Source organism: Syngnathus typhle, linkage group LG4 (assembly GCF_033458585.1).
Source record: "Syngnathus typhle isolate RoL2023-S1 ecotype Sweden linkage group LG4, RoL_Styp_1.0, whole genome shotgun sequence".
NCBI lineage: Eukaryota > Metazoa > Chordata > Actinopteri > Syngnathiformes > Syngnathidae > Syngnathus > Syngnathus typhle.
Window position 1 is genome coordinate 8,887,812 of NC_083741.1, and position 24,323 is coordinate 8,912,134.

General features: G+C 42.1%; 1 protein-coding gene across 1 annotated transcript; it reads right to left on the reverse strand.

Moving 5' to 3' along the window:
* Positions 1-1,183: 1,183 nt before the first annotated feature.
* Positions 1,184-7,354, reverse strand: bdnf (brain-derived neurotrophic factor). The gene is made up of 2 exons (XM_061276826.1): positions 6,950-7,354; positions 1,184-2,632 (listed from the first exon to the last, which is right to left on the reverse strand). The coding sequence occupies exons 1-2, from the start codon at positions 6,977-6,979 to the stop codon at positions 1,799-1,801; spliced, it is 864 nt and encodes a 287-aa protein (XP_061132810.1). The 5' UTR covers positions 6,980-7,354; the 3' UTR covers positions 1,184-1,798.
* Between the last annotated feature and the right edge of the window lie 16,969 nt (positions 7,355-24,323).

A 24,323-nucleotide genomic window follows, 5' to 3' on the forward strand; every position in this document is an offset into this window, starting at 1 on the left:
AAAAGAGAAGTGAAGATCAGTTCTTTGGTCCTGGACATTTTCTTCAGCAGCTTCCCAAAGGGCAAGTTCCAATCCTCTTTCAGGGCTTCTTCTTATCCTCAAATAGGTGGTGGTGAAGGAAATTGAGGTGAAAGTTGCATACAATAGAACAAAAGTTACGTAATTTCTATAATCGCGTTGTTTTTGTTTATTGTACGTGCACCCCCTTTTCTAAATTGTGAACAATGAGTCACTGAATGTACCAGTAGAGTTATAAAGATGTGAAAGAAAATGGTGTTCCATGGGCTGTTGATGGAATGAACCCGTGACAACCTTACCCCTCAGGAAACAGACAAGTCGGTTTGCTTCAGGTCTTTGTGATTGTACCTCTCAATGAATGCCCTGATGACTGATCTTTTGTTGAAGACATATCATGATGGGATTCACTGAAGTTGTGCAGAGATGCATGGGCCGGCTGAAGCCTTTAAGTATGTGTCAAGAGCACCCAGAGCCTAACTTCACAAGTCGAAACTTGATCGTGCAGACACTATTTTCCTTGTGAAAGTGAGGATTATTTCTGATTGTGGGATTATGGTGTAGGTTGAGTGACAATAAAGACCATGCCTGTGAACACTTGTAAATGAGTGCCACTGCTCTTTTGTAGTTCACCCATTTCAACAACCGTCTCTCTCGCTCTCTCAGTCTCTCTCTTTCTGAAAAGCCCAAAGTTCCAAGTTCCCTTCGGATCCTGACATTTTTTCATCAGTCCCAATTTGACATTATTGGTTAACTTTGGTCAATTTGGCGGCTGATTGATGTGTTTTATTTTTTTGTGCGTCAGTACTTGTGACTATAACTAAAAATGGAGGGTTGAAACTTTATCCACATTGGTTTTGTTTTTCAGTTGCCTATAGTCATTTTTATTTCTTCAAATAGTTCAGTTTAATATTGCAAACAACTTCACAACATACAAAATGAATAATATTAACCCAGAAACATATCTCATATATATGTATATATATATATATATATATGTATATATATATATATATATATATATATATATATATATATATATATATATATATATATATATATATATATATATATATATATATATATATATATATATATATATATATATATATATATATATATATATATATATATATATATATATATATATATTCTTATATTCTTTTTTTTTAATATATATATCTTACTCTGGTGGGAATAAAAAAATAAACAGCAAAGCTTTGACAACAGCACCTTGACATAGTATGTAATCCCAACATTATACCTTGAGAAGTTTAGAACAGTAAACAGATAAATTACTGGAGAGGAAAGTTGTTTTCCGCTGAGTATGTAAACGGAAAGTTGATTTTTTTTTTTTTTTTTGGTCAGCCTCTTATTATTTTTTTTGGTAAGTGGAGAATTTCTCAATTCACAATTGAAGCAGCATGCAAGCTTTTGAAGATGGAACTGTCCTCTCATTCCGTGCCTATTTTTGTTCCACCTCATTTTGTAAATCTTGGCAACATAAACAAATCCACAATGTCTTGAGGAATGTGATATAGTAATTTAAAGTGGGAGCAAATGACTGATCAGATTTTTTTTAATCGTTTACAAGGTCATGAATATGTTCAATAAATAGACTGTTATATCACTTTTACTGTATAAACTTCATCTTTTTTTTACATGCAGTCCATAAAATTTTCATTTGACGGAATAATTTACCCTGTTATGTATATATACAAATAGATATTTTCTCTGTATTCTCTTTTTTAAACTCTTCAATAAAATCTATACATTTTATACATTATCTCCCTCTTTTAATGGTCAATGTGCATACACAGGAAGTGTCTATCCTTATAAACCGCCAGCCGATCTTCTTTTTGCTATCCATGGTGAGGGCTCGCACGTAGGACTGGGTTGTCCTGCATTGGGAGTTATAATGCCGCTTGTCTATTCCTCTGCAGCCGTCTTTCGTGTACCCCATGGGGTTGCATTTGGTCTCGTAAAAGTATTGCTTCAGTTGGCCGTTGGGGACGGGAACCTTTTCCATGACGGTAACCGTCTGCCCCGACATGTCTATCGCCGTCTTTTTATCCACCGCCGTCACCCACTGGCTAATACTGTCACAAACGCTGAGCTCTCCACGTCGCGAGGGGTCAGAGTGTCGCCGCACCCTCATGGACATATTAGCAGCATCCAGATAGTTTTTGTATTCCTCCAGAAGAAAGAGCAACGGCGGCTCCAAAGGCACTTGGTTGCTGATCATCACTCGCGAGTCGTACACGTCGACATCCTTGCTTTCGGTGGCCGCGTCTGAAGCCGGACCCCCGCCTCCCTGGCTCCTATCTGCCCCCTGTCCCATCTGTGCCGCCTCTGCCTCCCCCTCCACCTCCAGCAGCTCCTCTATCACCTGCTCAAAGGTGTCTGCGAGCGAGGGCATCCCACGCTGGCCCGGCCCGCCACCACTCTGTGGAGTCCCCCGGCCTCTTGCGACCGTCGCGGCGGCGCCCAGGTAGCCTTCCGTCCGATGGCCCTGCATGCCTGGGGCGTCTCTCAGGGGCACAGCTCTCATGCAACTGAAGTATGAAATAACCATAGTAAGGAACAGGATGGTCATCACTCTTCTAACCTGGTGGAACTGGAGGGACAAAGAAAGACAAAAGGGAAGGAAGGGGGACACGCGGCTAGTTAGTGGACAGTTGGCTTGTCATTGTAAGTCATAATCAATTGAATTGAATATTCGAAGTCTCCCCAGAGACTAGCTTCATCAAATGTTTGCAATCACACTCAATCTTGCCAGTGGTTTCCTCACATGCGTAAATCAGGATCATCCGATTCATATGTGAGGCTTGGCATCGATAAGATGCGCTTCGCATCACAGAGCGCCGAGTGATTGTCGATAAATAAACCCCTTGTGTGTCGTATTTGTACTGTACCAAATACAACTAACTCCCCGAGGTAATCGCAGGTGGAAGGTGCTTTGTTCATTGGCTTGCTCCATGACTGCACACGTTTTGGAGATGTTACAACAAAGTTACAACTTTCTTTTGTCTTGTTTCAGCGACCACAAAGTAGCCCGACAAACAAAAATAAGGCGCTTTTGCTGGAGGAATTGTTATTATTATAAGTGTTTGAACCATGCTGGAAGTCTTCCAACAATGCGGACAGTTGTCATGTGTTTTTATTTTATTTTGCGTGTTTGATATAGGGACATCCAATACGACTGCACTGAAAACATAGGAATGATTTGTTTAGCAAGAAAATTCCAATCCAAAGTAGCGAGAACTTTGCAGCGAACAGGTGGATGACTCCATAACTCTCCAGGCTGAACCCAGCAGGACACGAATGACTCAAAAAATGTGTCATCTTCGCTACCAGGGAAGGTGGCAATCTTTACACTGACATGATGATTAAACCCTGCTAGGTGTCACTCCAACACTGTGAACATGCAACTGATCTAAGTAGAAAGTCATCCTTACAGAAATGACTTGTCTTCAATGATGGACTTATTTAGAAGAAAAAGAAAAGGGATCATGGCTGTGAGTGTAGCACGCACGTCCCAACCTTTTACAGGAATATGTAGAGAACAAAGACACACACATACACACACACCCTCCCCTCTGAATGGACACAAGGACCTTTACCGTAAAGAAGGAGCAAGCCCCGCCCTTCAACGCATTTGTTTCCTTCTTATTTGGTGTCTGGGGCTGCAATTAAACAACATCGGTGACTGCCAGAGAGATATCGGCTCTAAAAATAGATGTGCTGGGAGTCTCCCAGTCTATTCAGAATATCACATCCTTCTTCCTAATGAGCCACTCATTCCCCAAGCTCAGGGACGCGCACGCGCCTCCACAAAGTGTGTGTGCTCCAAGGAGGATGCATAGGGAGGGGTCGTCTTGCAAGAAGATTGGGGGTATTTTGCCCTCTCGCCAATTAAACCACAATAAGGACAAAGAATGGTGTAGAACGCAAATCCATGCTGGTATAATGTAATTACACGCTAAAGCACCTCACCGATTAACCCCTCATTGTTGTTTGGATTCCAATCAGGAGATGTACGCGGGCCTTCCCAGCACTGAAAAATCATGTTGCTTTACGGGACGGATGCCAGTCACGAGCTTTATGTGTAGGATGCATTTAGGCTGATATTATTATCAGCACTGCACACAAATGGTTCCACTTCCACATGAAGGAAATGAAGGGAGAGGGCTGATTACCGTTAGGCGTCAAACTTCATGCTGGAAATGGCGCAGACAAAGTGCTGCATCTTCCGTAACCGACCACAGGGGTAATATTGCAGCAGCAGGGGGTGGAGAGGGTGGCGGCGTCATTTCGCAGCATAACAACCACAGATGACGTCTCTTCCAGGTCTCCACAGGGGAGAGAATGGAGAGGAGGAGGTTGCTGGGGGTAATGCCACTCAACAGCGCGCAATTGCATGCAATCCCCCCAGGTACGCTCACACCGGGAACAACAAATGATTGTATTTATATCTCTGTGATTTCCTGTTTCCATCAAGGCGATCAATATGGCTCATGTTCTCAATCAACATCCTGTTAAAACGCAATAAAGCCAATGAATCATTTAATTGCTGTGGGACCGGCTGAGAATTATACAAGCGTCCGAGGAAGATGTTCCGCGCACTGCAGGATTTTCACTGTGCGTAACAGCATGTGTTTGTGTGTTTAACACAATGGGCATGAAAACTCAAGCGAAGGGGGGGGGGGGGGGGGGGGGATCCAGATGTTCCAGAGGATTTATTGCAGTATCTAGACTTGGGTATTGATTTGTGTCCAATAATTAAGTCTTGACCATTGAGGGGCACCATTTCCTTCCTTGCATTTATTCATCTATCCATCCAACCCATCCCTTCCGCCAGATAAATGACATGAAGCGGGGGGAGGGGGTGATACGCACACAAAGGCCTCAATAAGCACTGCTCAAACATGCTTTTCATGCGCGGTGGCACACCTCAAGCCACGAAGCGCACGGAACAATGCGAGCAGGTGAGCGTGTGGCCTTTTGGACGTCCACACGCACCAAATGACCACCTGTTCGCCTGCTTTGAGGGCACGGCCTGCCATATGTAACTTAGTCTCGTGTTTATTCTTTGCACCAGGTGGGGATTACAGCGCTAAATACCTCATACGACAGATGATGAAAAGTTTCTAAAGGACATGAAAGGGCTAGCATTCCTTGTGATTATTAACCATATACCTTTGCTAGACTTTATGGCATAATCTACCCCCCCGTCGAAAAACTTCAATATGAGAAATAAATATCAGATTGGACTGTATAGCAGCATTTGTTATCTGTCATGTATTGCTTGTGTTTTGTACATTTTGTTCAATTCCTCAACAACCTTGCGAAGTGGAAGTGTTTACCAAGCAGCATGTTTGGTCACGTCCAACGTGCACAGAACTCAATGCCAACTGTTCAGCTATAACAACAGTGGGAAAACAAACATGCACACATGAAATTAGATTCAGGACAACCCTTGGGCTCTATAATATATGCAGTAAAAAAAACAAAAAAAAAAAGCAAATCAGGCTGTCATTGGTAACAGCTTACACATGTGGAACATTGCTGCCTGGAGATCTGTTTTTAATCCGAGCATATTTAGCAATACTGTATACTGCAGGAGCAGCAACAGGGGATCGCACCTGGTCTCAGAGCCAAGCCTTATCGACTGCCATTTTGAAGCCAACAAGAATTCAAACTACTGCTGTCTGAGCTGTGCTGTCCAAAGCGGTCGCCTCCCTCCCACACATCATGCAGCAGTCGGCATTGATTAGGAGAATTCACCTCCATTAGAAAAAAAATGCAGTCATATGCTAGTCGATGTCAAATCTGCTTAAAATTCGATTAAAAATATTCATTTGAACCCAGAAATCACCCGATCACGAGGAGATTAATGCACACATTTTGAAATTGGGGCATTGCAGTTATACACTTTGCACACTAGATGGCGCCCGAGACCGTAGAATATTGGCAAGCTTTACCATCCTCTGCCGTCTTAGATAGATAGATGATAGATAGATAGATAGATAGATAGATAGATAGATAGATAGATAGATAGATAGATAGATAGATAGATAGATAGATAGATAGATAGATAGATAGATAGATAGATAGATAGATAGATAGATAGATAGATAGATAGATAGATAGATAGATAGATAGATAGATAGATAGATAGATAGATAGATAGATAGATAGATAGATAGATAGATAGATAGATAGATAGATAGATAGATAGATAGATAGATAGATAGATAGATAGATAGATAGATAGATAGATAGATAGATAGATAGATAGATAGATAGATAGATAGATAGATAGATAGATAGATAGATAGATAGATAGATAGATAGATAGATAGATAGATAGATAGATAGATAGATAGATCAGTAATTTGAAGACACCCAGTGCAAACACAACACCTAGAAGTGGACCAAAGTGGCCGGTCTCGGGTTTCTCATAAAGTCTTAATGAGTGATGAATCCAAGTTTGTTTTTTTGCCTCGGAACTTGTTAGTTTTGAACCCATTTTACGTTGATGATGTTTCCAAAAACTTATAGGATGTGCGAGTGTTTTGACTAAATGCTGCCACTCAAGACGAAAAACTAGCCCAATGCTTATCACTGTCCAGTGGTGAAACAGGCGTCTTACTTGTGTGTTATAGTATTACACAAGTGAGTCCTTCTTCTGCTTTGGAAACCCAATCAACATAATAAGTCCGTTTTTTATTAATGAACGGCGGGATAGGATTACACATACTCCCCCCTGGGGCCGCGGCGCTGCCTGTCCACAGGATAACGACACTTGATGGGGTTATTTCAGACACACAGTATACAAACCTAGCACCAACTTTTGTTTGTCTTAACATACAGCTCAATAACAAACAGCAGCATCCAATATAGCTACAAAGAAGTTGGGAGAGAAACGTACCTTGTGCTGCCCAGTCGTAAAACAGACCATTCAACAGGACAGTGTCATCTGGGCTGTCCTGGGCAACTCCCTGAGTAATTTAGACTTTAGCGATACTTTCCTCTCTGTGTCCTCCTGACAAGCTTCAGGATCTCTCTTCAAGTTTGGAGCAAATACATTAAATTATTGATGGTGGAAATTGCATGGATGAGGTCATGCACTCCCATGGCTGGACGGCTCCGGTGGAGATGTGTGAAAGCCAAGTTGTCGCCTGCATGCCGCCGCAGCAGCAGCAGCTGAGGAAGAGGAGGAGGAGGAAGGAGGAGGAGGAGGTTGAAGAGGAGGAGCAAACCAGTGGCGGGATGAAGACAAGACAAGAGAGCCGTGGAGCTTGCAATGGGGAGCCTGTGTGGAAGTCGAGCAACTTTACTACACGATGACGCTGCAACATGTGACAAGCGGCTGGCTGGCTCACTTGCTCGCCTCCGACTCCTGTTTAAACAGCCCGGAGGCGGAACTATTAGTGTGCCTTCACTGCGCATCTTGTCTTTTTTTTTTTTTTGTTCGAGCGCATTCCGTATACACCACACCCACACTATATACATATATATACATATATATATATATATATATATATATATATATATATATATATATATATATATATATATATATATATATATATATATATATATATATATATATATATATATATATATATATATCCTCCTTGCTTCCGCGTTTGCCCACCAAACATGGTGGCATGTTTCTTGAGCGCTGTGCGTCAGCGTGCAAATCGTGACCCAACGCGGAGACGTGCAACACTAGCCTGAATTTATTCATGAGCAACATCACCCTTAGTCATATTTGCGTGGACATTCTATTTAAAAAAAAAATCTATTTAAAAAAAATATATTGAATTAGAATTGTTGAATGTCAAAAGACATTGGAGGCTAACAAAAAGATTAACTTGGTGAAAGAACAGACTTGCTTGTGCAAATAATAACGGCATCCTCGTAACAAACGGATGGATCAATGAACAAACATGTTTGCATTACAGCATTTTAACAAAGGTAGCTTGCATTGGTTAACAATGAACAAGAGCAGGTCAAGCCTTTGAGTGCATGTTGAACATGTTCAAACTGATGCTTCGCTATAATGGGAAAACAGCGCCTCATTATCCTTTGTGACTGGTACAGAGCAAAGATTGAGTGATTTGTTTGCTCTATGACCAGCATAATTCTTCCCTGCATTGGCGTATGTGCTGGGGAGCTCCTATTTGGCATGCAGCAATATGGGAGTAGATGCTCACACCTGCCTAATGAGTCCGCCCCACCTCCAACACACACAGGGACATGCCAAGATAGATATAGCGCTCCTCAAAGGCCCAGAGGTGAGGGCGAACCCTGGATGACAAAGAGCAGCAATCATCGAGGGTTTTGACTCCAGCGAGGACAAAAAATGCTTAATGTTCCAAACAAGTAATTCATAAATAAATCACTTGCAGTCTCATTAGCAGAAAAAACAACAGTCTCTCTCTCTCTCTCTCTCTCTCTCTCTCTCTCTCTCTCTCTCTCTCTCTCTCTCTCTCTCTCTCTCTCTCTCTCTCTCTCTCTCTCTCTCTCTCTCTCTCTCTCTCTCTCTCTCTCTCTCTCTCTCTCTCTCTCTCTCTCTCATATTTGTGCAAATGCAGCAAAACCAAAGACAGTGTAGCAAGTGGTCTTTTGGCTTGCAAGCAGCGTCAGAGGCTTTAGGGAATAGTTTTCTGAATGAATTCAAAATAATGTGTGATAAATGGAAGCAACAAAGCGCTCCAAGCTCCAGAGATAACTTTGAGGCTTGTGTTAAAGCAACCTGGAGTCCTTCTGAAAACTAAGCCACTATTTCATCCGCACCGCGGTGTTCTATTTCTACAGGTTTAAGATTTCTCAGGGACAATGACTTCAAACTGTCTAAGGCGTATGGATGAACATCTTTTGTCTTTTGTTGAAGGGGGGGGGGGGCATGGCTCAGGTTCTAATCGAGCCATGTTGCAAACATGTGATTTGCATTTACACTTCTCTCTTGCTTAACGTCTTCCCTGTTTGTGCAGCACAGAATGTGTTTCTTACATGTATAACATTTCTTACAGGTGCTGATGCCAAATGCAGACAAACTGGCACTGCTGATGCTTCATTCAGTCAGCAGCCTACTTGCTTGTGCAAGACAGGAACTGCGTAACATGGAAAAGGGGGAAATGACATTTGAGAAATTGTCATTTTCACTGGGGATAAAAGAAGGAGATGAGGGCACTTGGATCAAAGTAGGAGTACATCCCTCCTGGAGCCGATCTGAGAAAACACTGTTTAAGCTTAGATGACGTCAAACAGCGAGGGCGGGTTGCGGACCACTTGGGATGTCTTTTAAACAGATAAATTCAGTTTCTTCAATAGAATGAGACACTAGGATATATATATATAATTTGCAACTCTAAAGACAAGTTGTCTTTCTTTCTGTCTCTTACTCGAAAAAGAAAACATTGATTGATTGATCGATTGATTGATTGATATGAATGAAGTTGTGAGAATTGGGTGCTGCGGAGACCAGACTGTGATCGAGCAAACGCACACTGCATCGTGAATCCGCCTAGTTCCACAGTCACAAGTTAGAACGGCAGCCTTTTATTTGCAGTTTTTTTTTAAAATATTAATTTATTAAACCCGTATCCGTGTTGAAACCCCCCCCCCCACAGAACGTCCGAAGCCTTGCCTCTTGACGGAACTTGTTTAAACAAGCCTGTTAATTGGATGAAGGTGATGGTGATGGTGATGAAGGTGATGACGGTGATGACGGTGGTGACTATAAGCGGCAGCGGTGGCGGGGCGATGGAGCCTTCGTTGCCATCATGATTAAGATGATTATTCCTTGCTCTAAATATATCGTGACGTCCGCCTGCTGTTGTGTGGAGATTTCCGCCATCTATAGCCCAAATATAATCGATAGCCCATTGCTTATTTATATCATGTGCACGAGAGCGCCGACAGCTTTTTTTTTATAATTAATGAATGAGAAACAGACCGGAAAGGACGCAGTATGGAGTGAAAAGGGGGGGCCTGTTGTCATTATAAATATTAAAAGATAATAAAAACAACAACTTGATTATAACGAATCCGTTCGAAGCATAGAAATGGATTGAAATAAGACAAAGGCCAAGATAAAAAAACACAAGGCAGATGTGGGAATTAAAAGTAAAACATTACGCCTTTTCGTTAAATGACTAAAGCCAAGCGAATGATTTGATGTGAATTTTGACGCCCACCACAACTCTGCAGCGAGAGAGAGAGAGAGAGGGAGAGCGAGAGAGGAGATTCTCAGTAAAGATAACGCGTGCGTCCGCGTGCGCACGCAGACGCGCGCCCGCACACACACGCGCACAACCCCATTTATGGACTGATCCGCTGACGTACATTGCAGAAAAGTGCTATAAAAAAACCTTCATACATACAAAGTGTGTCGTGCCACCCCACAGACCCCTCCTAACCCGCCTCCGCTCATCCCTCCTCCTCCACCCATGCACGCCCACGCCCACACCATAATCCCCCTTATCAGTCGGGAAAAAACATGTATATATTGCAACATGCATAGAAAGGCACGCATTTTGCTTGTCATTTTTCTGGATACAATTACATCGTAGACATACACAAAACAAACAATAATTAATTAGAAAAAAATTCCTTCGATGGGAAAAATAGGATTAAACCATCTAGATTCGTTACTTAAAATAATAGTAAAACAACCTCACAGTTTCGTGTAATTATTTTAAGATTTTGCAAAATAACGTTTTCTTATTTATTCACCCGAAACGTGACTGCAGAGATGTGGCATTCATTAGCAACGTCTTATGAACGTTCTAAATATTGTGAGCTTTTCTGCTCGTGCAAAATGAGCATTAACAAACAGAATATGATCGGCGCACGTTGCACACGCATATCAAACGAGCGTGGACGCTTACGCACAAGTTTCACCATTCAAACACAATCAAACAAACGTGAGGAATACATTCGTTTTTCGGACTATTTATTAGATCACGTGCCGCGTGAAAGGTGACTGCTGATTAAAACAGAACTGACTGTGGGCGTTGGGGCTTTTCTCTCCTCGCTTTGCAATTGCTTCGTCTTGGATCTTATATCTTTGACCGGAGGAGGAGGAGAGGGGGAAAAAAGAGACAAGAGATGGAGAGTGGGACTGAGATGAAGATGGGGGGTGGAAATAGACAATATCCAAAGCTTTTCGAGCGATTTTTGTAAGAAAATTATGCACTTTCAAGTGACGATCCTATAAATCTGTCTCCATCAAGTGTCCAATCATAGCAATTCTTTATTTTTGAAGCGGGGGGGGGGGGGGGGGGGGGGGGAATAATTAATCCACGCTACCGCGTCAGCACAAGTGCTCACGGAGACATGTTATCGCTCCATCACATCTGTCAGTGACGTACAGAGCCACGCCCATTAGAATAATTTCACACAAAAAAACTAATTCTGCGGGCAATAAATTGAAAAGTTCTACGAAAGGACGTGATCACGATTGGTATATTTCTGGAGTGTTATTTCTGTGCAGCCCGTGGTTGTGGTGTACACCGCCCCCCACAAAAAAACCAAAAAAAACCGAGGGGGATAGTAGGGGGAGCAGGTGAAGCGAAAAGCACCTTATGAATGAAACCGTGGAGCGGGCGTAGTAAAAACACAAGTGATTTGATGGCGATGACGGGAGGGGTGGGGGTCCGGGGGAAGGAGGGGGTAAAGCGTAGGGCTATATTTGGACCGGTAACAGAATCCACAGAAATCAAGACAAAACATGAATGTAGCAGCACAAGCATATAGATAAAAAACGACAACAACGTAGAATAAATAAAATAATAATAAAAAGGGAGGATGCTAGATTTTTTTCTCCCCGTACATGCGATCACGACTACATTGTACGCACATCCAAGGATCAGTCTACCGGTTATGGAGCAGGATGACTGGATCACTGCAGCGTCTTGGTCTCATACCGGCAGCATGATTAGGCATAACGCAACCATTACATTGTGTTGCAGCAAGACAGCTTCGGAAACTCCAAAGATCCAAAGAAAGAAAAGCCCATTTTAAATCATTTAAAATGGACAGGTCTTGATAGAGACATTCCACGAGACTTGCCTGATGCATTCAATTTCGTTACTAAAGAAGAGGAATTTGATCAACTGGAGTTATTTTGGAGACTAACGCCGACAACGCAGGCGAGGATGCAAGCCGCATGCTGTGCTTTAAAAAAGCCCAAGTTAGAGAAAAGCCCGCAAAGACGACAGCAAAAAAAGAGTGATATGGAAAAAATGGATTGGGCTCTTACCTTTACAAGGGCTGACAACCACTATGTGCGTGGTTAGATCTCCGCGACCAACGCTTGCATGTCCCAAAGTTTAAACGCAGTGTGGGGGGGCTTAAGGGTACTGACAATGTGCAGTGCAGAAAAAAAATAAAAAATAAACAAAAACAACAAAAAGGCAAAAGAAAAACAGCGGACAGCCTAATGTTTCAACTTTGACAGTGCTCTACAAAAAAAAAGCACATGCGCTTTTCTTTCCCCCCTACTCCTCTCTCTCCCGTTTGAATTTCCCCCCTCTCTTTAAATCTGGTGTAAAAGACAACCGTCTCCCTGAAAATAATCTTACCAAAAGTTGGAAAAACAATCCCAGGTTTGGCAAAGGGGGGAAGAGAGTTGGCGTCCGCCGTGTGCGCGTTTAGTCCATGCACGGCTCCGGTGCCTCTGTCCAATGTGCTGAAAGCATCACACAGCCCGGGGAACTACTACAGTATGAGGGGGCCACAGAAATATCTGGATACTTTTGTTGAGTGCCCACTTAAAAAAAAGAAAGAAAGAAAAAAAACCGGCTGCTGCTGCTGCTGCTCTTGTCACGTGTATTTCCCCTCTCTGCCAAAACCAACCGCGTTAATATTTGATCACATGTCGGGTGGACATTTCCTTCCAGATAGCGGCTCCTATTAATGAAACCAAACCAACCCCAAAAACAAAACAAAAAACGGTCCAGCCGCCCTGTTTAAATCCGCCTTAAATAGATACTATACCCGGTGAACCGGATCTCCAAGTGTCTCACTTAAGTGGCACATGTTGCTTTAAAAGAACATACATGCATGTATAATAAAGCCTCTCGCTGGCAGCAGCCACGACCCACCTGGAAGCCCCAGCATATACGCGCACGCACTAGTCATGTATTCCATGGTTGCCTTACCTGCCTCGGCGTAGCCCTAAAACGCCACACAATCTTTTTTTTTGCCCCCACACAAGCTTTGTCAACACGAGCCTTCAACACACAACGCAGTCTCTTTATACTGGAGCGACTTTGTCAAGTAGAAGCCATCCAAGCCCGAGCGGCAATGCAGCTTTAAAACACCAAACGCGACTATTTTACCCTTAGAATGTTGTGTTATTCCAAACGCTTACTTACCATTTCCCCCCCTACGCTGTCCTGAATAGAAGTGTCTTAATAGCCACTCACTCCAACAGATGCTGGTAGGTAATGTGTCTTGTTTGAAGTCATCATATGAGAAGTTCTGCTGTGCTCAGTAGATCGCCCACCACTTCGCTGACTTATGAATCTAATAACCCTTCGCAATAACGCCGTGCTTAAACTGTCTCAGGAAAAAAAAAATCAATCAAACAAACAAAAGCAAGCACCACCACAACAACAACAACCTTGGTGGCTTTACGGGGATAGACAAATAATCAACAAGAGCGACTTGTCAGAGAGAAGCTTGCACAGACAGACGTAACACACTCGCCCGGACAACGCCATTATAGGGGCTCTTACGCGATTGAAATACGCTACGGCAAGCAGGCAACTTTTATGACGGGGGCTAGTTCCTTACTGGGGGGCTCCATGGCTGGCCGACAGCTGTCAAACGTAGTCGATCGGCGAACGAAGACGTACCCAATTTGTCAAACAAACGTTCTTGCTTATAGGCCTGTAATTCGCTTTCAGAATTAAAAGCAGCATTCCATTCGTTGCTTCCCGCATAACTTGTTGCTTGTTCAGAGCCAAATGATACTTACGTTGCCTCTCACACAGATATGATCGAAATTCCCCCACAACCCCTTCACAAGAGTTCTGCTCTGAGAGTTTATCAGCCCGGAACGATACTTTTGGATGAAGATTATGAAGTTCAAAGGCGAAATCTGTTTTGAGTAAAATTCCATCAGTTGCGGTGCCAACACTGAGCCATCTGATTGTTATGCAGTGACGAGGCGATGTGCTTGCAAGCCATGCCCCAAATGTACGAAGCAACATGAGTAATAGGTGAGATTCGCCTGAGCCGATGCCAGCAAGCAAAACTTTCTTTAAAGTGTCTGTGTCATTCGTTCGGTTTAAATGACTTTTTTATTTTTTTATGTGTGTTCATCTTCGTCGGAGGAAATCACACTGCATGGGTGGTGCACGGGGCTGTATACGGACTGGAACCTGTAGGCGTCTGGAAGAGACAATAGCGGCAATGTGACAACTCATTGCAGACTTGTGTCACAAACACGAAAGCTGTGAATCAAACCAGGATGTCATTCCGAGCAAAGCTGCCGAGGACAACAACCACACAAAACCAGGAAAGCGTCTTATTAAATCCTCATGTGATGATGATCCTCACCATGATAAGAAACTTATCATTGGATTACACGCTGGACAGGTACAATAAAGAACACAGCAGACTTGACGAGAATACTTTCATTGTCATTGTACAACAGGTATGCAACAAATTTGTATAAATAATCAGAAAGTCACATGAATTATGATCAATAAAACAACCTCTTGTTCCCTTTTACTTCGGGCTACTCGGTGAGATTGCACGTTTGAGACAAGCAACAAGTGCTGGAGCACACAGACAGGCTCCTATGGCCGATGAAGGATATTACTCATTTAAAGTTGATTTCTTATTACAGTGTGCTAAATGGAAATGCTGTAAGCACGTGGGCAACAGGTTTTTTTGTCTTTTTTTAAAAAGGGGAGTGACGTAAAGAGGGTGAGTGGTAACACATCAAATGGCTGGGGATGAACAATTCACCTTGTTGGCTGCACATGATTTAATGATAAAGATGTATGTGTCCCATCAACGCCAAGCGCTCCCACGCCACCGCCGCCACCGTCAGCATCATCCTCCTCCTCTCTGCTTCCTGACGTGGTAACTTGAATGGCTCCTACTTGTGATGTTGTTAACACTTCCTCTGCTCCCACAGCTCCTTGCAGACTCGCCGCCTGACTCATGCTTGTCCCTTTTCCCACTAGCCGAGCCTTTGCCACCTCTTCACCATCATATATCTTATGGCTTGGCCTGAGGTCACGGATTAAACACTCACGCGCCCTGCCTAGTGTTGCGTTGCTCTGTGGTCAGCCGAGATGCTCACTCTTTCAACTTTGAAGTGCTCATGAGAAATACAATTTACTGCTTATACTTGAAAACCAACAGGCAGCACACTTATGAAGATGAATGTGCGCACTTTTGTACTCTCTAAAGAAATATGTATTGTGGAGCAAATATTTAGCTCAAGTATTATCACTATTTAATAGCGGGCTCATTTTACCACTTCACCATTACTTAGGGATTTCGCTCCATTTCTAAAGCAGCAGACTCCTCTTAAAATGTGATCTCGTTCTATTTAATCCAATTGTTAGTAAGATGTGCAAGCAACTGACGGCAATATGAGCTTGAAAAGCAATCTCAGCTCTGCCTTATATAAATGATATATCAAATTGACCGGCAGAAAGGTATCGTTATTGAAGCACCACGTTAACACGGAAAGTCAGTACATCTCATTGTTTACATCTGCTAATTGCTTTTGGACCTCATCTGGTCTCCAGAATCATTATGAAAATAAGTGCAAGCCCAAAATTTCTTGTCAATCAGCACTTTTTAATGAATTATTATGACTTTATCCTTCACCACAATGACAACTTTTAAGTCTTACAATGAATACTTGCCACATTATTAACAAGTGCCCTTGTTGTAGTGCTTTCATTCTATAGGAAATGAAAACTCCATAACCTCTAAACACTCATTCTAACAAACGCATTTTCATCACAGGCCACATTGTTGTTATGGTTTCACTCAGAAGGCAGCTATGATTGGAAAAAAATCATATGAATGTATAATCACATACATACGTATAGGGGTGTAGAGATTGGTGTCTGCGCTCGGCATAAAAATGGGCATTCGTTTTGGTCTACTGTAGTTTTGCGTGTTCTGGACCACGTTGTGCCTCACTGGGCTTCCCAGTTAACAGAACTGCCTCAGCAGCCACAAACTTGCTTATTTGGTCACAGAAAGTAGACTGTGGTCGTAAAAAATGGCGTATTTCAATTTTTGCGCCGGGGCAAATCTCGTGTACCGTGTGCATGAATTTGGTAAATGTCTTGTCTTTAGAAATGAAGTGGTTCCCTCAGTCCTTTGGTCGGCACCTGCGCCCCTTGGAGGTTGAGGTCTGGGACCCAAGTCAAGTCAAATCAAGTTTATTTATATAGCCCTAAATCACAAGCAGTCTCAAAGGGCTTCACTTATACAAAACAAATTGACAATTATTCTCAAAGCATCCCCTGATCCTAAGCTTCCAAGAGGGCAAGGGCAAAAACTCAAAAAAACGACAAAGAGGAGAACGCAAACAAATATTTGGAGAAACTATTTAAACCTCTATTGGAAAACAAATATAAGGTCTTGATTGCTTTAAAAATAATTGGGCCCAAATCACAGTGAAAGCCTGTTGCTAATGTGCTTCACATTGCTGTAAAGTATCCCTGAAAAGGGTAGAAATTAATTACCAGGCTCGGCCAGTGACTCAGAGCTCAGGTCGTGTGGAAGTAATGCGGCCTGTAAATGATTGCCCTGCTGCCACCATACTTCAAGCTGGTGCCAAGTGCAGCATTTGTGCTAATTTGGCTGTTCTGTGTACAGTGTGACGGACAGTGTCAGGATGGATGGTTGTTTGGCTTGCCCCGGTGTCTGCGTAGGCTGAAATAGAACCAAAGTAGACCGTTTCGACGTGGATTTGCAGCATTATCATCTTTCAAGCGCCAGCTGAACACCGGGAGAGTTTGTAAACAGTATTTACCCCCCTCAGAGGGAATTTGGAGCTTTTGGTACGATATCTTACACTAAATCTGACTAACATGACTGCGGTCAAACCCACATCTATATTTGCTGTGTATGCGAAGTGGAATGCTACCCGAGTGATTCTTTTTATTTTTATTTTAAAAATGGACATTGTGAATGGCAGATCATATTTTATTGAAAGGTCCAGGGTGACAATATTCAAGTTACATGTAAGTTACATATCAATTTGAAAACGGAGACATTCATGGATGTTTTTATTTATTTTGAAATTCCTCGTCTGATTTGGATGAAACTGTACGGGGCAACTGTATATATTGATCATTTGTCGCAATGGAAAATAAGGCTTATTTCAATATTCTGAAATCAGAGGCCACATTAGGCAAGACAAAAAAACCTTAATCTCCGAGGGGTTTCCCGTTGAGTATAAAGAGGCACTCCAAATGAAAATGAGGGCTTGCTTGGGTTGGTTTTCTCAAGTGGAGGCTGCTTTGACCTCAGTCAGACCCCACATCTGCTGGAGTGGAAGATGCCGCTTGTAGCTTTATGGCTGCTCTGCTCAGATAAGTAATCTCAACCTGTCACCAGACTGACGGGGCTGCCAAACCCGACGAGATCCCAAGATTGTCTTCGCTCGGTCTGATTTTGCAGGTGACGACAAGGCGCAGAAAGGCCAATCCGAGTGCACCTACAACTGTAACTCAGCTCTGGATGGTGACACTTTAATGGTGCATTCTGAATGGATGTATTCATCGTGCGGCATGATGCTCCAAGAGTAGTTTGTTTTTCCTTTTGGCTTGAACGACTATTGAGATGCGAACATTTGAATACAGGTATTTGCATGTTGCATGGTCAAAGCCACTGCTGGCTACCAGCGAAAGAGACTTGAAATTTTGCATACATGGCAACCCTGTAAATGGCAGCCTCTTTCAAAACATGTTGCAAGTATGATGCACTGACCTTCAATGCGGAACATCTGTTGACAAAGATGTCCACATTTCATTATAAGACCCCTCTTGGTTTTCTGCTGAACTCTACAAAGAAACATCATTCCATTATTATCTTATTGCTATGCTAAATTAATATACAAACACGCTTGCAGTCAGACACAATTGTAGTGCGACTCAAAATACAGTTGCAGATACTTTGCTCGTTCATCTATCTGCCAAGGCTCTCTGTGACTTTAGAAAATAAATATGTCATTTTAAATGACTTTGTTGATTTCTTAATTGTGACTGCAAATGTGGAGATTATGGTAGTCTTGTTACATTAAAAGACATTTTTGGTCATACAACTTGGCATTTATTGAGCTAGTATTTGTAAAATGGATGTCTGGGCTCAATAAAGTTTGGGAAATACTGCTTTGGATGTTTTTTTTTGCCACTTTGTTTACCCCTTCTGCTTTGGCTCAGGTCTGCATTGTACTATGTTTAGTTATATTTGGTTATTAATAAACCCTAAAATGAAATCGCAAATACTGTCGGTTTTGGCAAACAAGTGAAAATGTTGATTGGTTTCCAGTCCTAAAAATCCCCAAACGTTCTACCCAAAAGAGTTCGAATTCAAACTATAGCATTGACCTGATAAGAAAAAAACAAACTTTCCACGTCAACATGACGGCATAAAACGTCCCGCCCCCGGCCTCTACCACAAACGCATCCAATATATGCCAGCGACAGTTGACAGACAGACAGACAGCAGGCACACAGTCTGAAATAAAGGAAATGAAAGCTTCCCAGTGAATGGGGAGGCAATTGTTAAGGCAAATACAAAAGAGTGGGATTTCTCCTGCGAGGGATATCCCGGCCAAAGTTTTTCTATACATCAAAGGGCTGCTGCAAATAAAAGTACACTTGTCAGGAGCGAACAAACCCGCTCCTTTTGTGACATCGAGCAGCCAAATTCATGCACACAAAGCCGTTTGGATGTGCAACACTGAAAAGAAGACACACCATTCAGATGACATGCTTTGCTCTCCTGTGGGTTTTCTGCCTGCTTTTGTCTGTCCTCATCAGGACGGAGAATATCACAGGATCAAAAACTTTTCAGGCCTTTTTACACACTGTTAAACGACTCCTGTTGCAGCCCCCTATCACACTCCACAATTCTTTCTTTTCTTAAAGTAACCTTGATGCAAGCAGATGATACTGCCCCCAGGCCTTATCCCCCCCAAATGAGTCTCAAGTTTGTATGGTCTTTTTTGTAAGCTAAGGGCCCTGAACTGTCACCTCAGCCTGTGAGCGGTTAAGCGTGTTTTTCACACTTCCAACTAGTGTCACCTGCATCTTTTACATGTGGGTGAAATAAATCACCAGAAGACAGAAACACAGGTCATACAAGGCACCTGGCACACCACGAGCCACACAACAGCTTCAATTTCTGCATTACTACACAGGTCATCAATTATTTACGGAGCCTCATAAACAGATACAACATTTTTAGGATTGGTTGCAGTTTCATAACAGTTTTTTTTTTCCTTTAGTTTCCTGAGGGTAGCAAGCAGTGTTTTCTGAAGAAGATCTTGTTGCATTTTCTGTGCACACAAGAGGCTTCATGAACAACACATGGTGCCCTTGCTGAAAGAAAATGAAGAACATGAACTAGTAAAGTATATTTATACTTAATTCATTTTTCTAGGCAGTGTTCTGCTCATTGAGCTGATGTCATAGTTATTATATTTAATAAATAGAAGATTCCATCCATCCGTTCAACCACCAATTTTGGCCAGTGTCCCTAAGAAATTAAAATATAAATACATGACAAAATTCAACGTAAAAATTCATTGTTCTAGGCAGTGTTCTGCTCATTGAGCTGATGTCATAGTTATCATATTTGATAAATAAAAGATTCAACTATTTTGAAAAATTGCATTTGTTGCCTGTCCTTGCAGTCTGAAATTGGATTAAAATATAGGACTTGATTCAAAATATAACGATTTGGTATTATTTACCTGTGTAACTATCTGAAATATATTTTATTTTCTCACACACACACACACACGCACACACACACACACACACACACACACACACACACACACACACACACACACACACACACACACACACTATTGATTGTGTGTGAGAGAGAGAGAGAGAGGCATCATGCCAGAGTATGTCCCACAGAGACCTTCAAGAGCAGGAAGTACCACAGAGGCAGTTTTGAGCATTTGGCAGGTTTTTGTTTGTCTGTGGCCACATGTTTCCAAAACCGGGCGTGGTCCAAACAAGGACAGAGTGGAAGTAGTAGGTAGTGGCTAGGACCACATTACCAAGCCTATTAAATAACAACACGACCGGAACAATATGAAGCTAGAGTTCCTGACATTCAACCGGGAACAAAATTATGACAAAAATCAATGAAAAATAATTTTTTTTTTTTCTCCCAGAAACAGCTAATTTAATAAAATCTGTATAGGGTAGATATGTGAATTGAAAGCTGCTTAAAGTGTTTTTTTTCTTTTTAATTTGGGCTTGTATTTAGGTCGAATAGAACTTTTTTTTGCATGTACCCTTTGTATGAATGTCTGTGATTAATTAATTGGTCTGATTTGTGCTCTTGATTGTGCCATATTGGCACAATCTCACAACAAAACTGATCAAAGCTTTGGTTGTGAGCAGACTTTCATGCCGTGGGGTTTGCATCAACTGCCAAATTTCTCGAGCTTTTGAGCTTCCTGAACATTTTACACTGATAGTAAAAGATTGTAGATCTGCTTCTACCAACTAACGCCATTCAGATGTCTATTATTAACTTCTTGACAATAATGCTACACTATAATTCGAGCTGAATGCAGCAGGTTGTGATTAGGGAAATAGCATGTTGTGGTTGCCGCGACAACCCCAAATCAACCTCTAGTGGTTCATATGATTGGTGAACTGCATGAGTGTATCAGTGCTAGTACCAGTATTAATGTTGCTATTTAGAGTTATGGTCAGAGACAACTTGAGCCTTTCTTTCAAACATGAAAACAATAATAAAACAAACAAAACAATGATGATAATTATATGATTATGAACAGCAATATAGCAATAATGGATTAGTGGTTAAGGGTGGCACTAGTGGTGCACTTCAGTGCACGTGTTAGCATGTCCGCCTCACAACTTGGAGGGTGCGAGCTCGATTCCACCTCCGGCCCTCCCTGTGGGGAGTTTGCGTGTTCTCCCCGTGCCTGCGTGGATTGTCTCCGGGCACTCCGGTTTCCTCCCACTTCCCACTGGCATTCTGATTAATATTGCTTTCGTGGAATTTGAGTTAAACAGCAAAATTCACTTGGTTTTATCGATGTCAGGGGGCGGCCATGTTTACACTTGCTGTCAACTGAAAATGACATCACAGTTGCCAGGTCCCGGGTCAACACCAATCATGGCTCACCAGTTTTCTGAAGCTGAGCCATGATTGGTTGTGACCTGGGTCCTAAGCGAGGGACCGGACAAAGCACGGCTCAGAAGACCCTTGTGACGAGTAAAATAAATGTATCTAGTTTTTCCTTGCATGCAGGACACTGGACCTCGAGAACCAGGATTGAAGACCTCTGACGTAGTGGGTAGCAAGTGCTTGCAAACCCAGCCCTGCTCCAATAAAAATGTCTATAGTCCTCAATCCAGCTGTAGCATATTCTGATAATATAGCCCAAAACGTCAATAACTAGTTTTACACGAAGATTCCCAAATTTTGATTGACGCAGGATTTTTCATTTGTTTGTTTAAATCACCATAAAAATCTGGATAAATGTGCTGGGGTTTTCTGCCAGGAACTCATCTGTTGCGTCATACCTGATTTCTGTTTCGTATTGTTAAGGGCAGCGTGGTTGCTAAGCGTTTTTACATTGCCGCCTCCACAAAAAGAATACGTAGGTCAAGACAGAGGGTTGCATTTTTTTTGTGTGTGTGTGGTGAATCTCCCTCCAGTAAATCCTGAGTTGAGTGGGGGATCACTCTCGGTCAGGGTGGCCAGAATATGACTTGGAGAAGAAAAGATGAATTCACTCAATTGCACCCACACAAAATGATTTTCTCTTTTAACATTTATGGATTGGGCAGACATTTTCTTTGTGTTTAAAAGAAAAATGGAAGGTAGGAAACACTGCTTATAAATCTCAGTTTCTAGTACATGGGGATCATAGTAGAGAGGCTACAACACACATTTTGTAATTCTTTTTGGGGGGTGGGGGGGGCTAAAGCAGTTTTACTTGGAACAACTGTGGAGTTATTTTCTCAACACATTATAGTAAAGTTTTAGTCAAGCCGTTATTAGTCTACATACATTTGCTGGACAGTCATCATTTCATATATGTCTGGAAAAAACAAAACAGTGAGCTGTTTCAGCGCGGTCTCTCTACGCTCCGCCTGCCGTATTTTCCGGACTATAAGGCGCACCGGACTATAAGGCGCACCTTCAATGAATGGCCCATTTTAAAACCTTGTCCTTATACAAGGCGCACCGGACTATAAGGCGCACCATTAATGCATCATGTCAGATTTTTAATCCAAATCATCCTCCATTTTATCTTTTTTATTTCAACTTCAGACGCAACAAATTACTTTATAATCACAAAATAATGATCTATAGTCTTTTTGATTCATAGTCTTCAGCGGGCCACTTATGATTGATTTCAGGACACAATGCTTCGGGCCAGTTTAAATTTAGGAATTTGGTCCATATATAAGGCGCAGCGGACTATAAGGCACACTGTCGGCTTTTGAGAAAATCTTAGGTTTTTAGGTGCGCCTTATAGTCCGGAAAATATGGTACTTTCTTTTTTCCACCAAAGTATTTCAACATCTCTGAGATCGAAAGGCCTTCATTGGCGGCCTCCTAGTTTTTCTTGTAGTTGCAAAATAGAAAACATATCTCATGCAGGGTTCAAATTTGTCAGGGCGATTTAAGCAGAACAATGCAGTACAATGGCGCTGAGAAAGTATTTGAATGCGTTTATCTTCTGACCACGGAACAGATGGACTCACCCCTGAGTGTACAGTGCTTATTGGAAGTTGCAGGAAAGAGTAATAATGAGCACACACCGATGCACAATAGTGATGTCTCATAGCGCTAGGTTTGGGACTCACCCTGTCTCCATGGCAATTGCCGCAATGATGCCAAATTTGCAGTTTCAATAAAGAAAATACAATTCTGGAGGTTTAACTGATGCCTCACCGTTGTACGTGTCACTGATATTGTCATTACGTGTGCAACACAGCAGGGACGCAGGAACACAGGGGGATTTCCCCCCCCCCCCTTGTTGTCGTCTGAGTAAAGCAGCAATGGTGTGTCAGTTGGCATTTGCGATGTGTGGGTTTCGCATTTGAAGTCATCCAAGTACTTCAGTTGACTCTGCAATTTTTGAAATGTTTATTTGCAATAGCGCTACTACCTGCACCGTACAGCTCATTCTCCTGAGGATGAGTCATCCACAGGCTAATATAGAGTACATCAGAGGTGGGCTTTGGATATGCTGTCTGAGGAAAACGGAAAGGGGCAAGATACACTGCTGAGCCATCTCACTGCTACTGATTTTCTGTCACATTGTTTCACAACAGGAGACTATACCTGCTAAAGGAAACTGTTAAGCAAACCCACCCCCACAAAGCCCCTCTGCTTCAACTATGTCACAAGGTCCTACCAACAGGCCACACATTCTTGATAAATAGTGTCATATGTTTGCCACGCAAAAGCCTCAATATGAAGAATATCACCTTAAAACATTAACATCTATTGAGAAAAGATGCCAGGAACAAAATTAAAGTCTTGCAGACAGCATCACGACCTAGTGATGTAGGGATTCTTGTATGAGTCATATTGACGTTTTTTTCTCTCTCTCGCCCCCAAATAGCAAATACAGAATTAGTGAAGATGCACAAGATTGGAGAAATATGCCTTTGACATCAGAGGTCAAAGTGCATCTCACATTACAAGATATCTTACAAGACAGACAATCTAATAAAACTTGGTGAGCATATAAATGATAGATTACTCCAAAGGAGTTGGCTTTGTCTCTTTTATTACCATAGAAGAAGAAATAGACAGCTGGCTACCAGCATACTGGCAAACAAATCTGCATATCATTACAAGTAGATTTTTTTTAGGTATCTGTACTTTACTTGAGGAGTTCTGGTTTTTACTCCATAAATTTGAAAACAACTTTCAACTTCTTACTTTGTCAAAATAGGCTTATTGCTCATTCCAAAACAAAAAGATGTCAAGATGCCTTCATGTAAGACATGTTGAGATTTGACTGAGAGACTGGTTTGATATCTCAGTAGCTGAAATAATGA

Coding starts and splice junctions, on each gene's coding strand:
- bdnf (XM_061276826.1), bottom strand. CDS start 6,979: ATGGTCTGTTTTACGACTGGGCAGCACAAG. Junction 2,633..6,949: donor TTACGACTGGGCAGCACAAG/GTACGTTTCTCT, acceptor TTGTCCCTCCAG/TTCCACCAGGTTAGAAGAGT.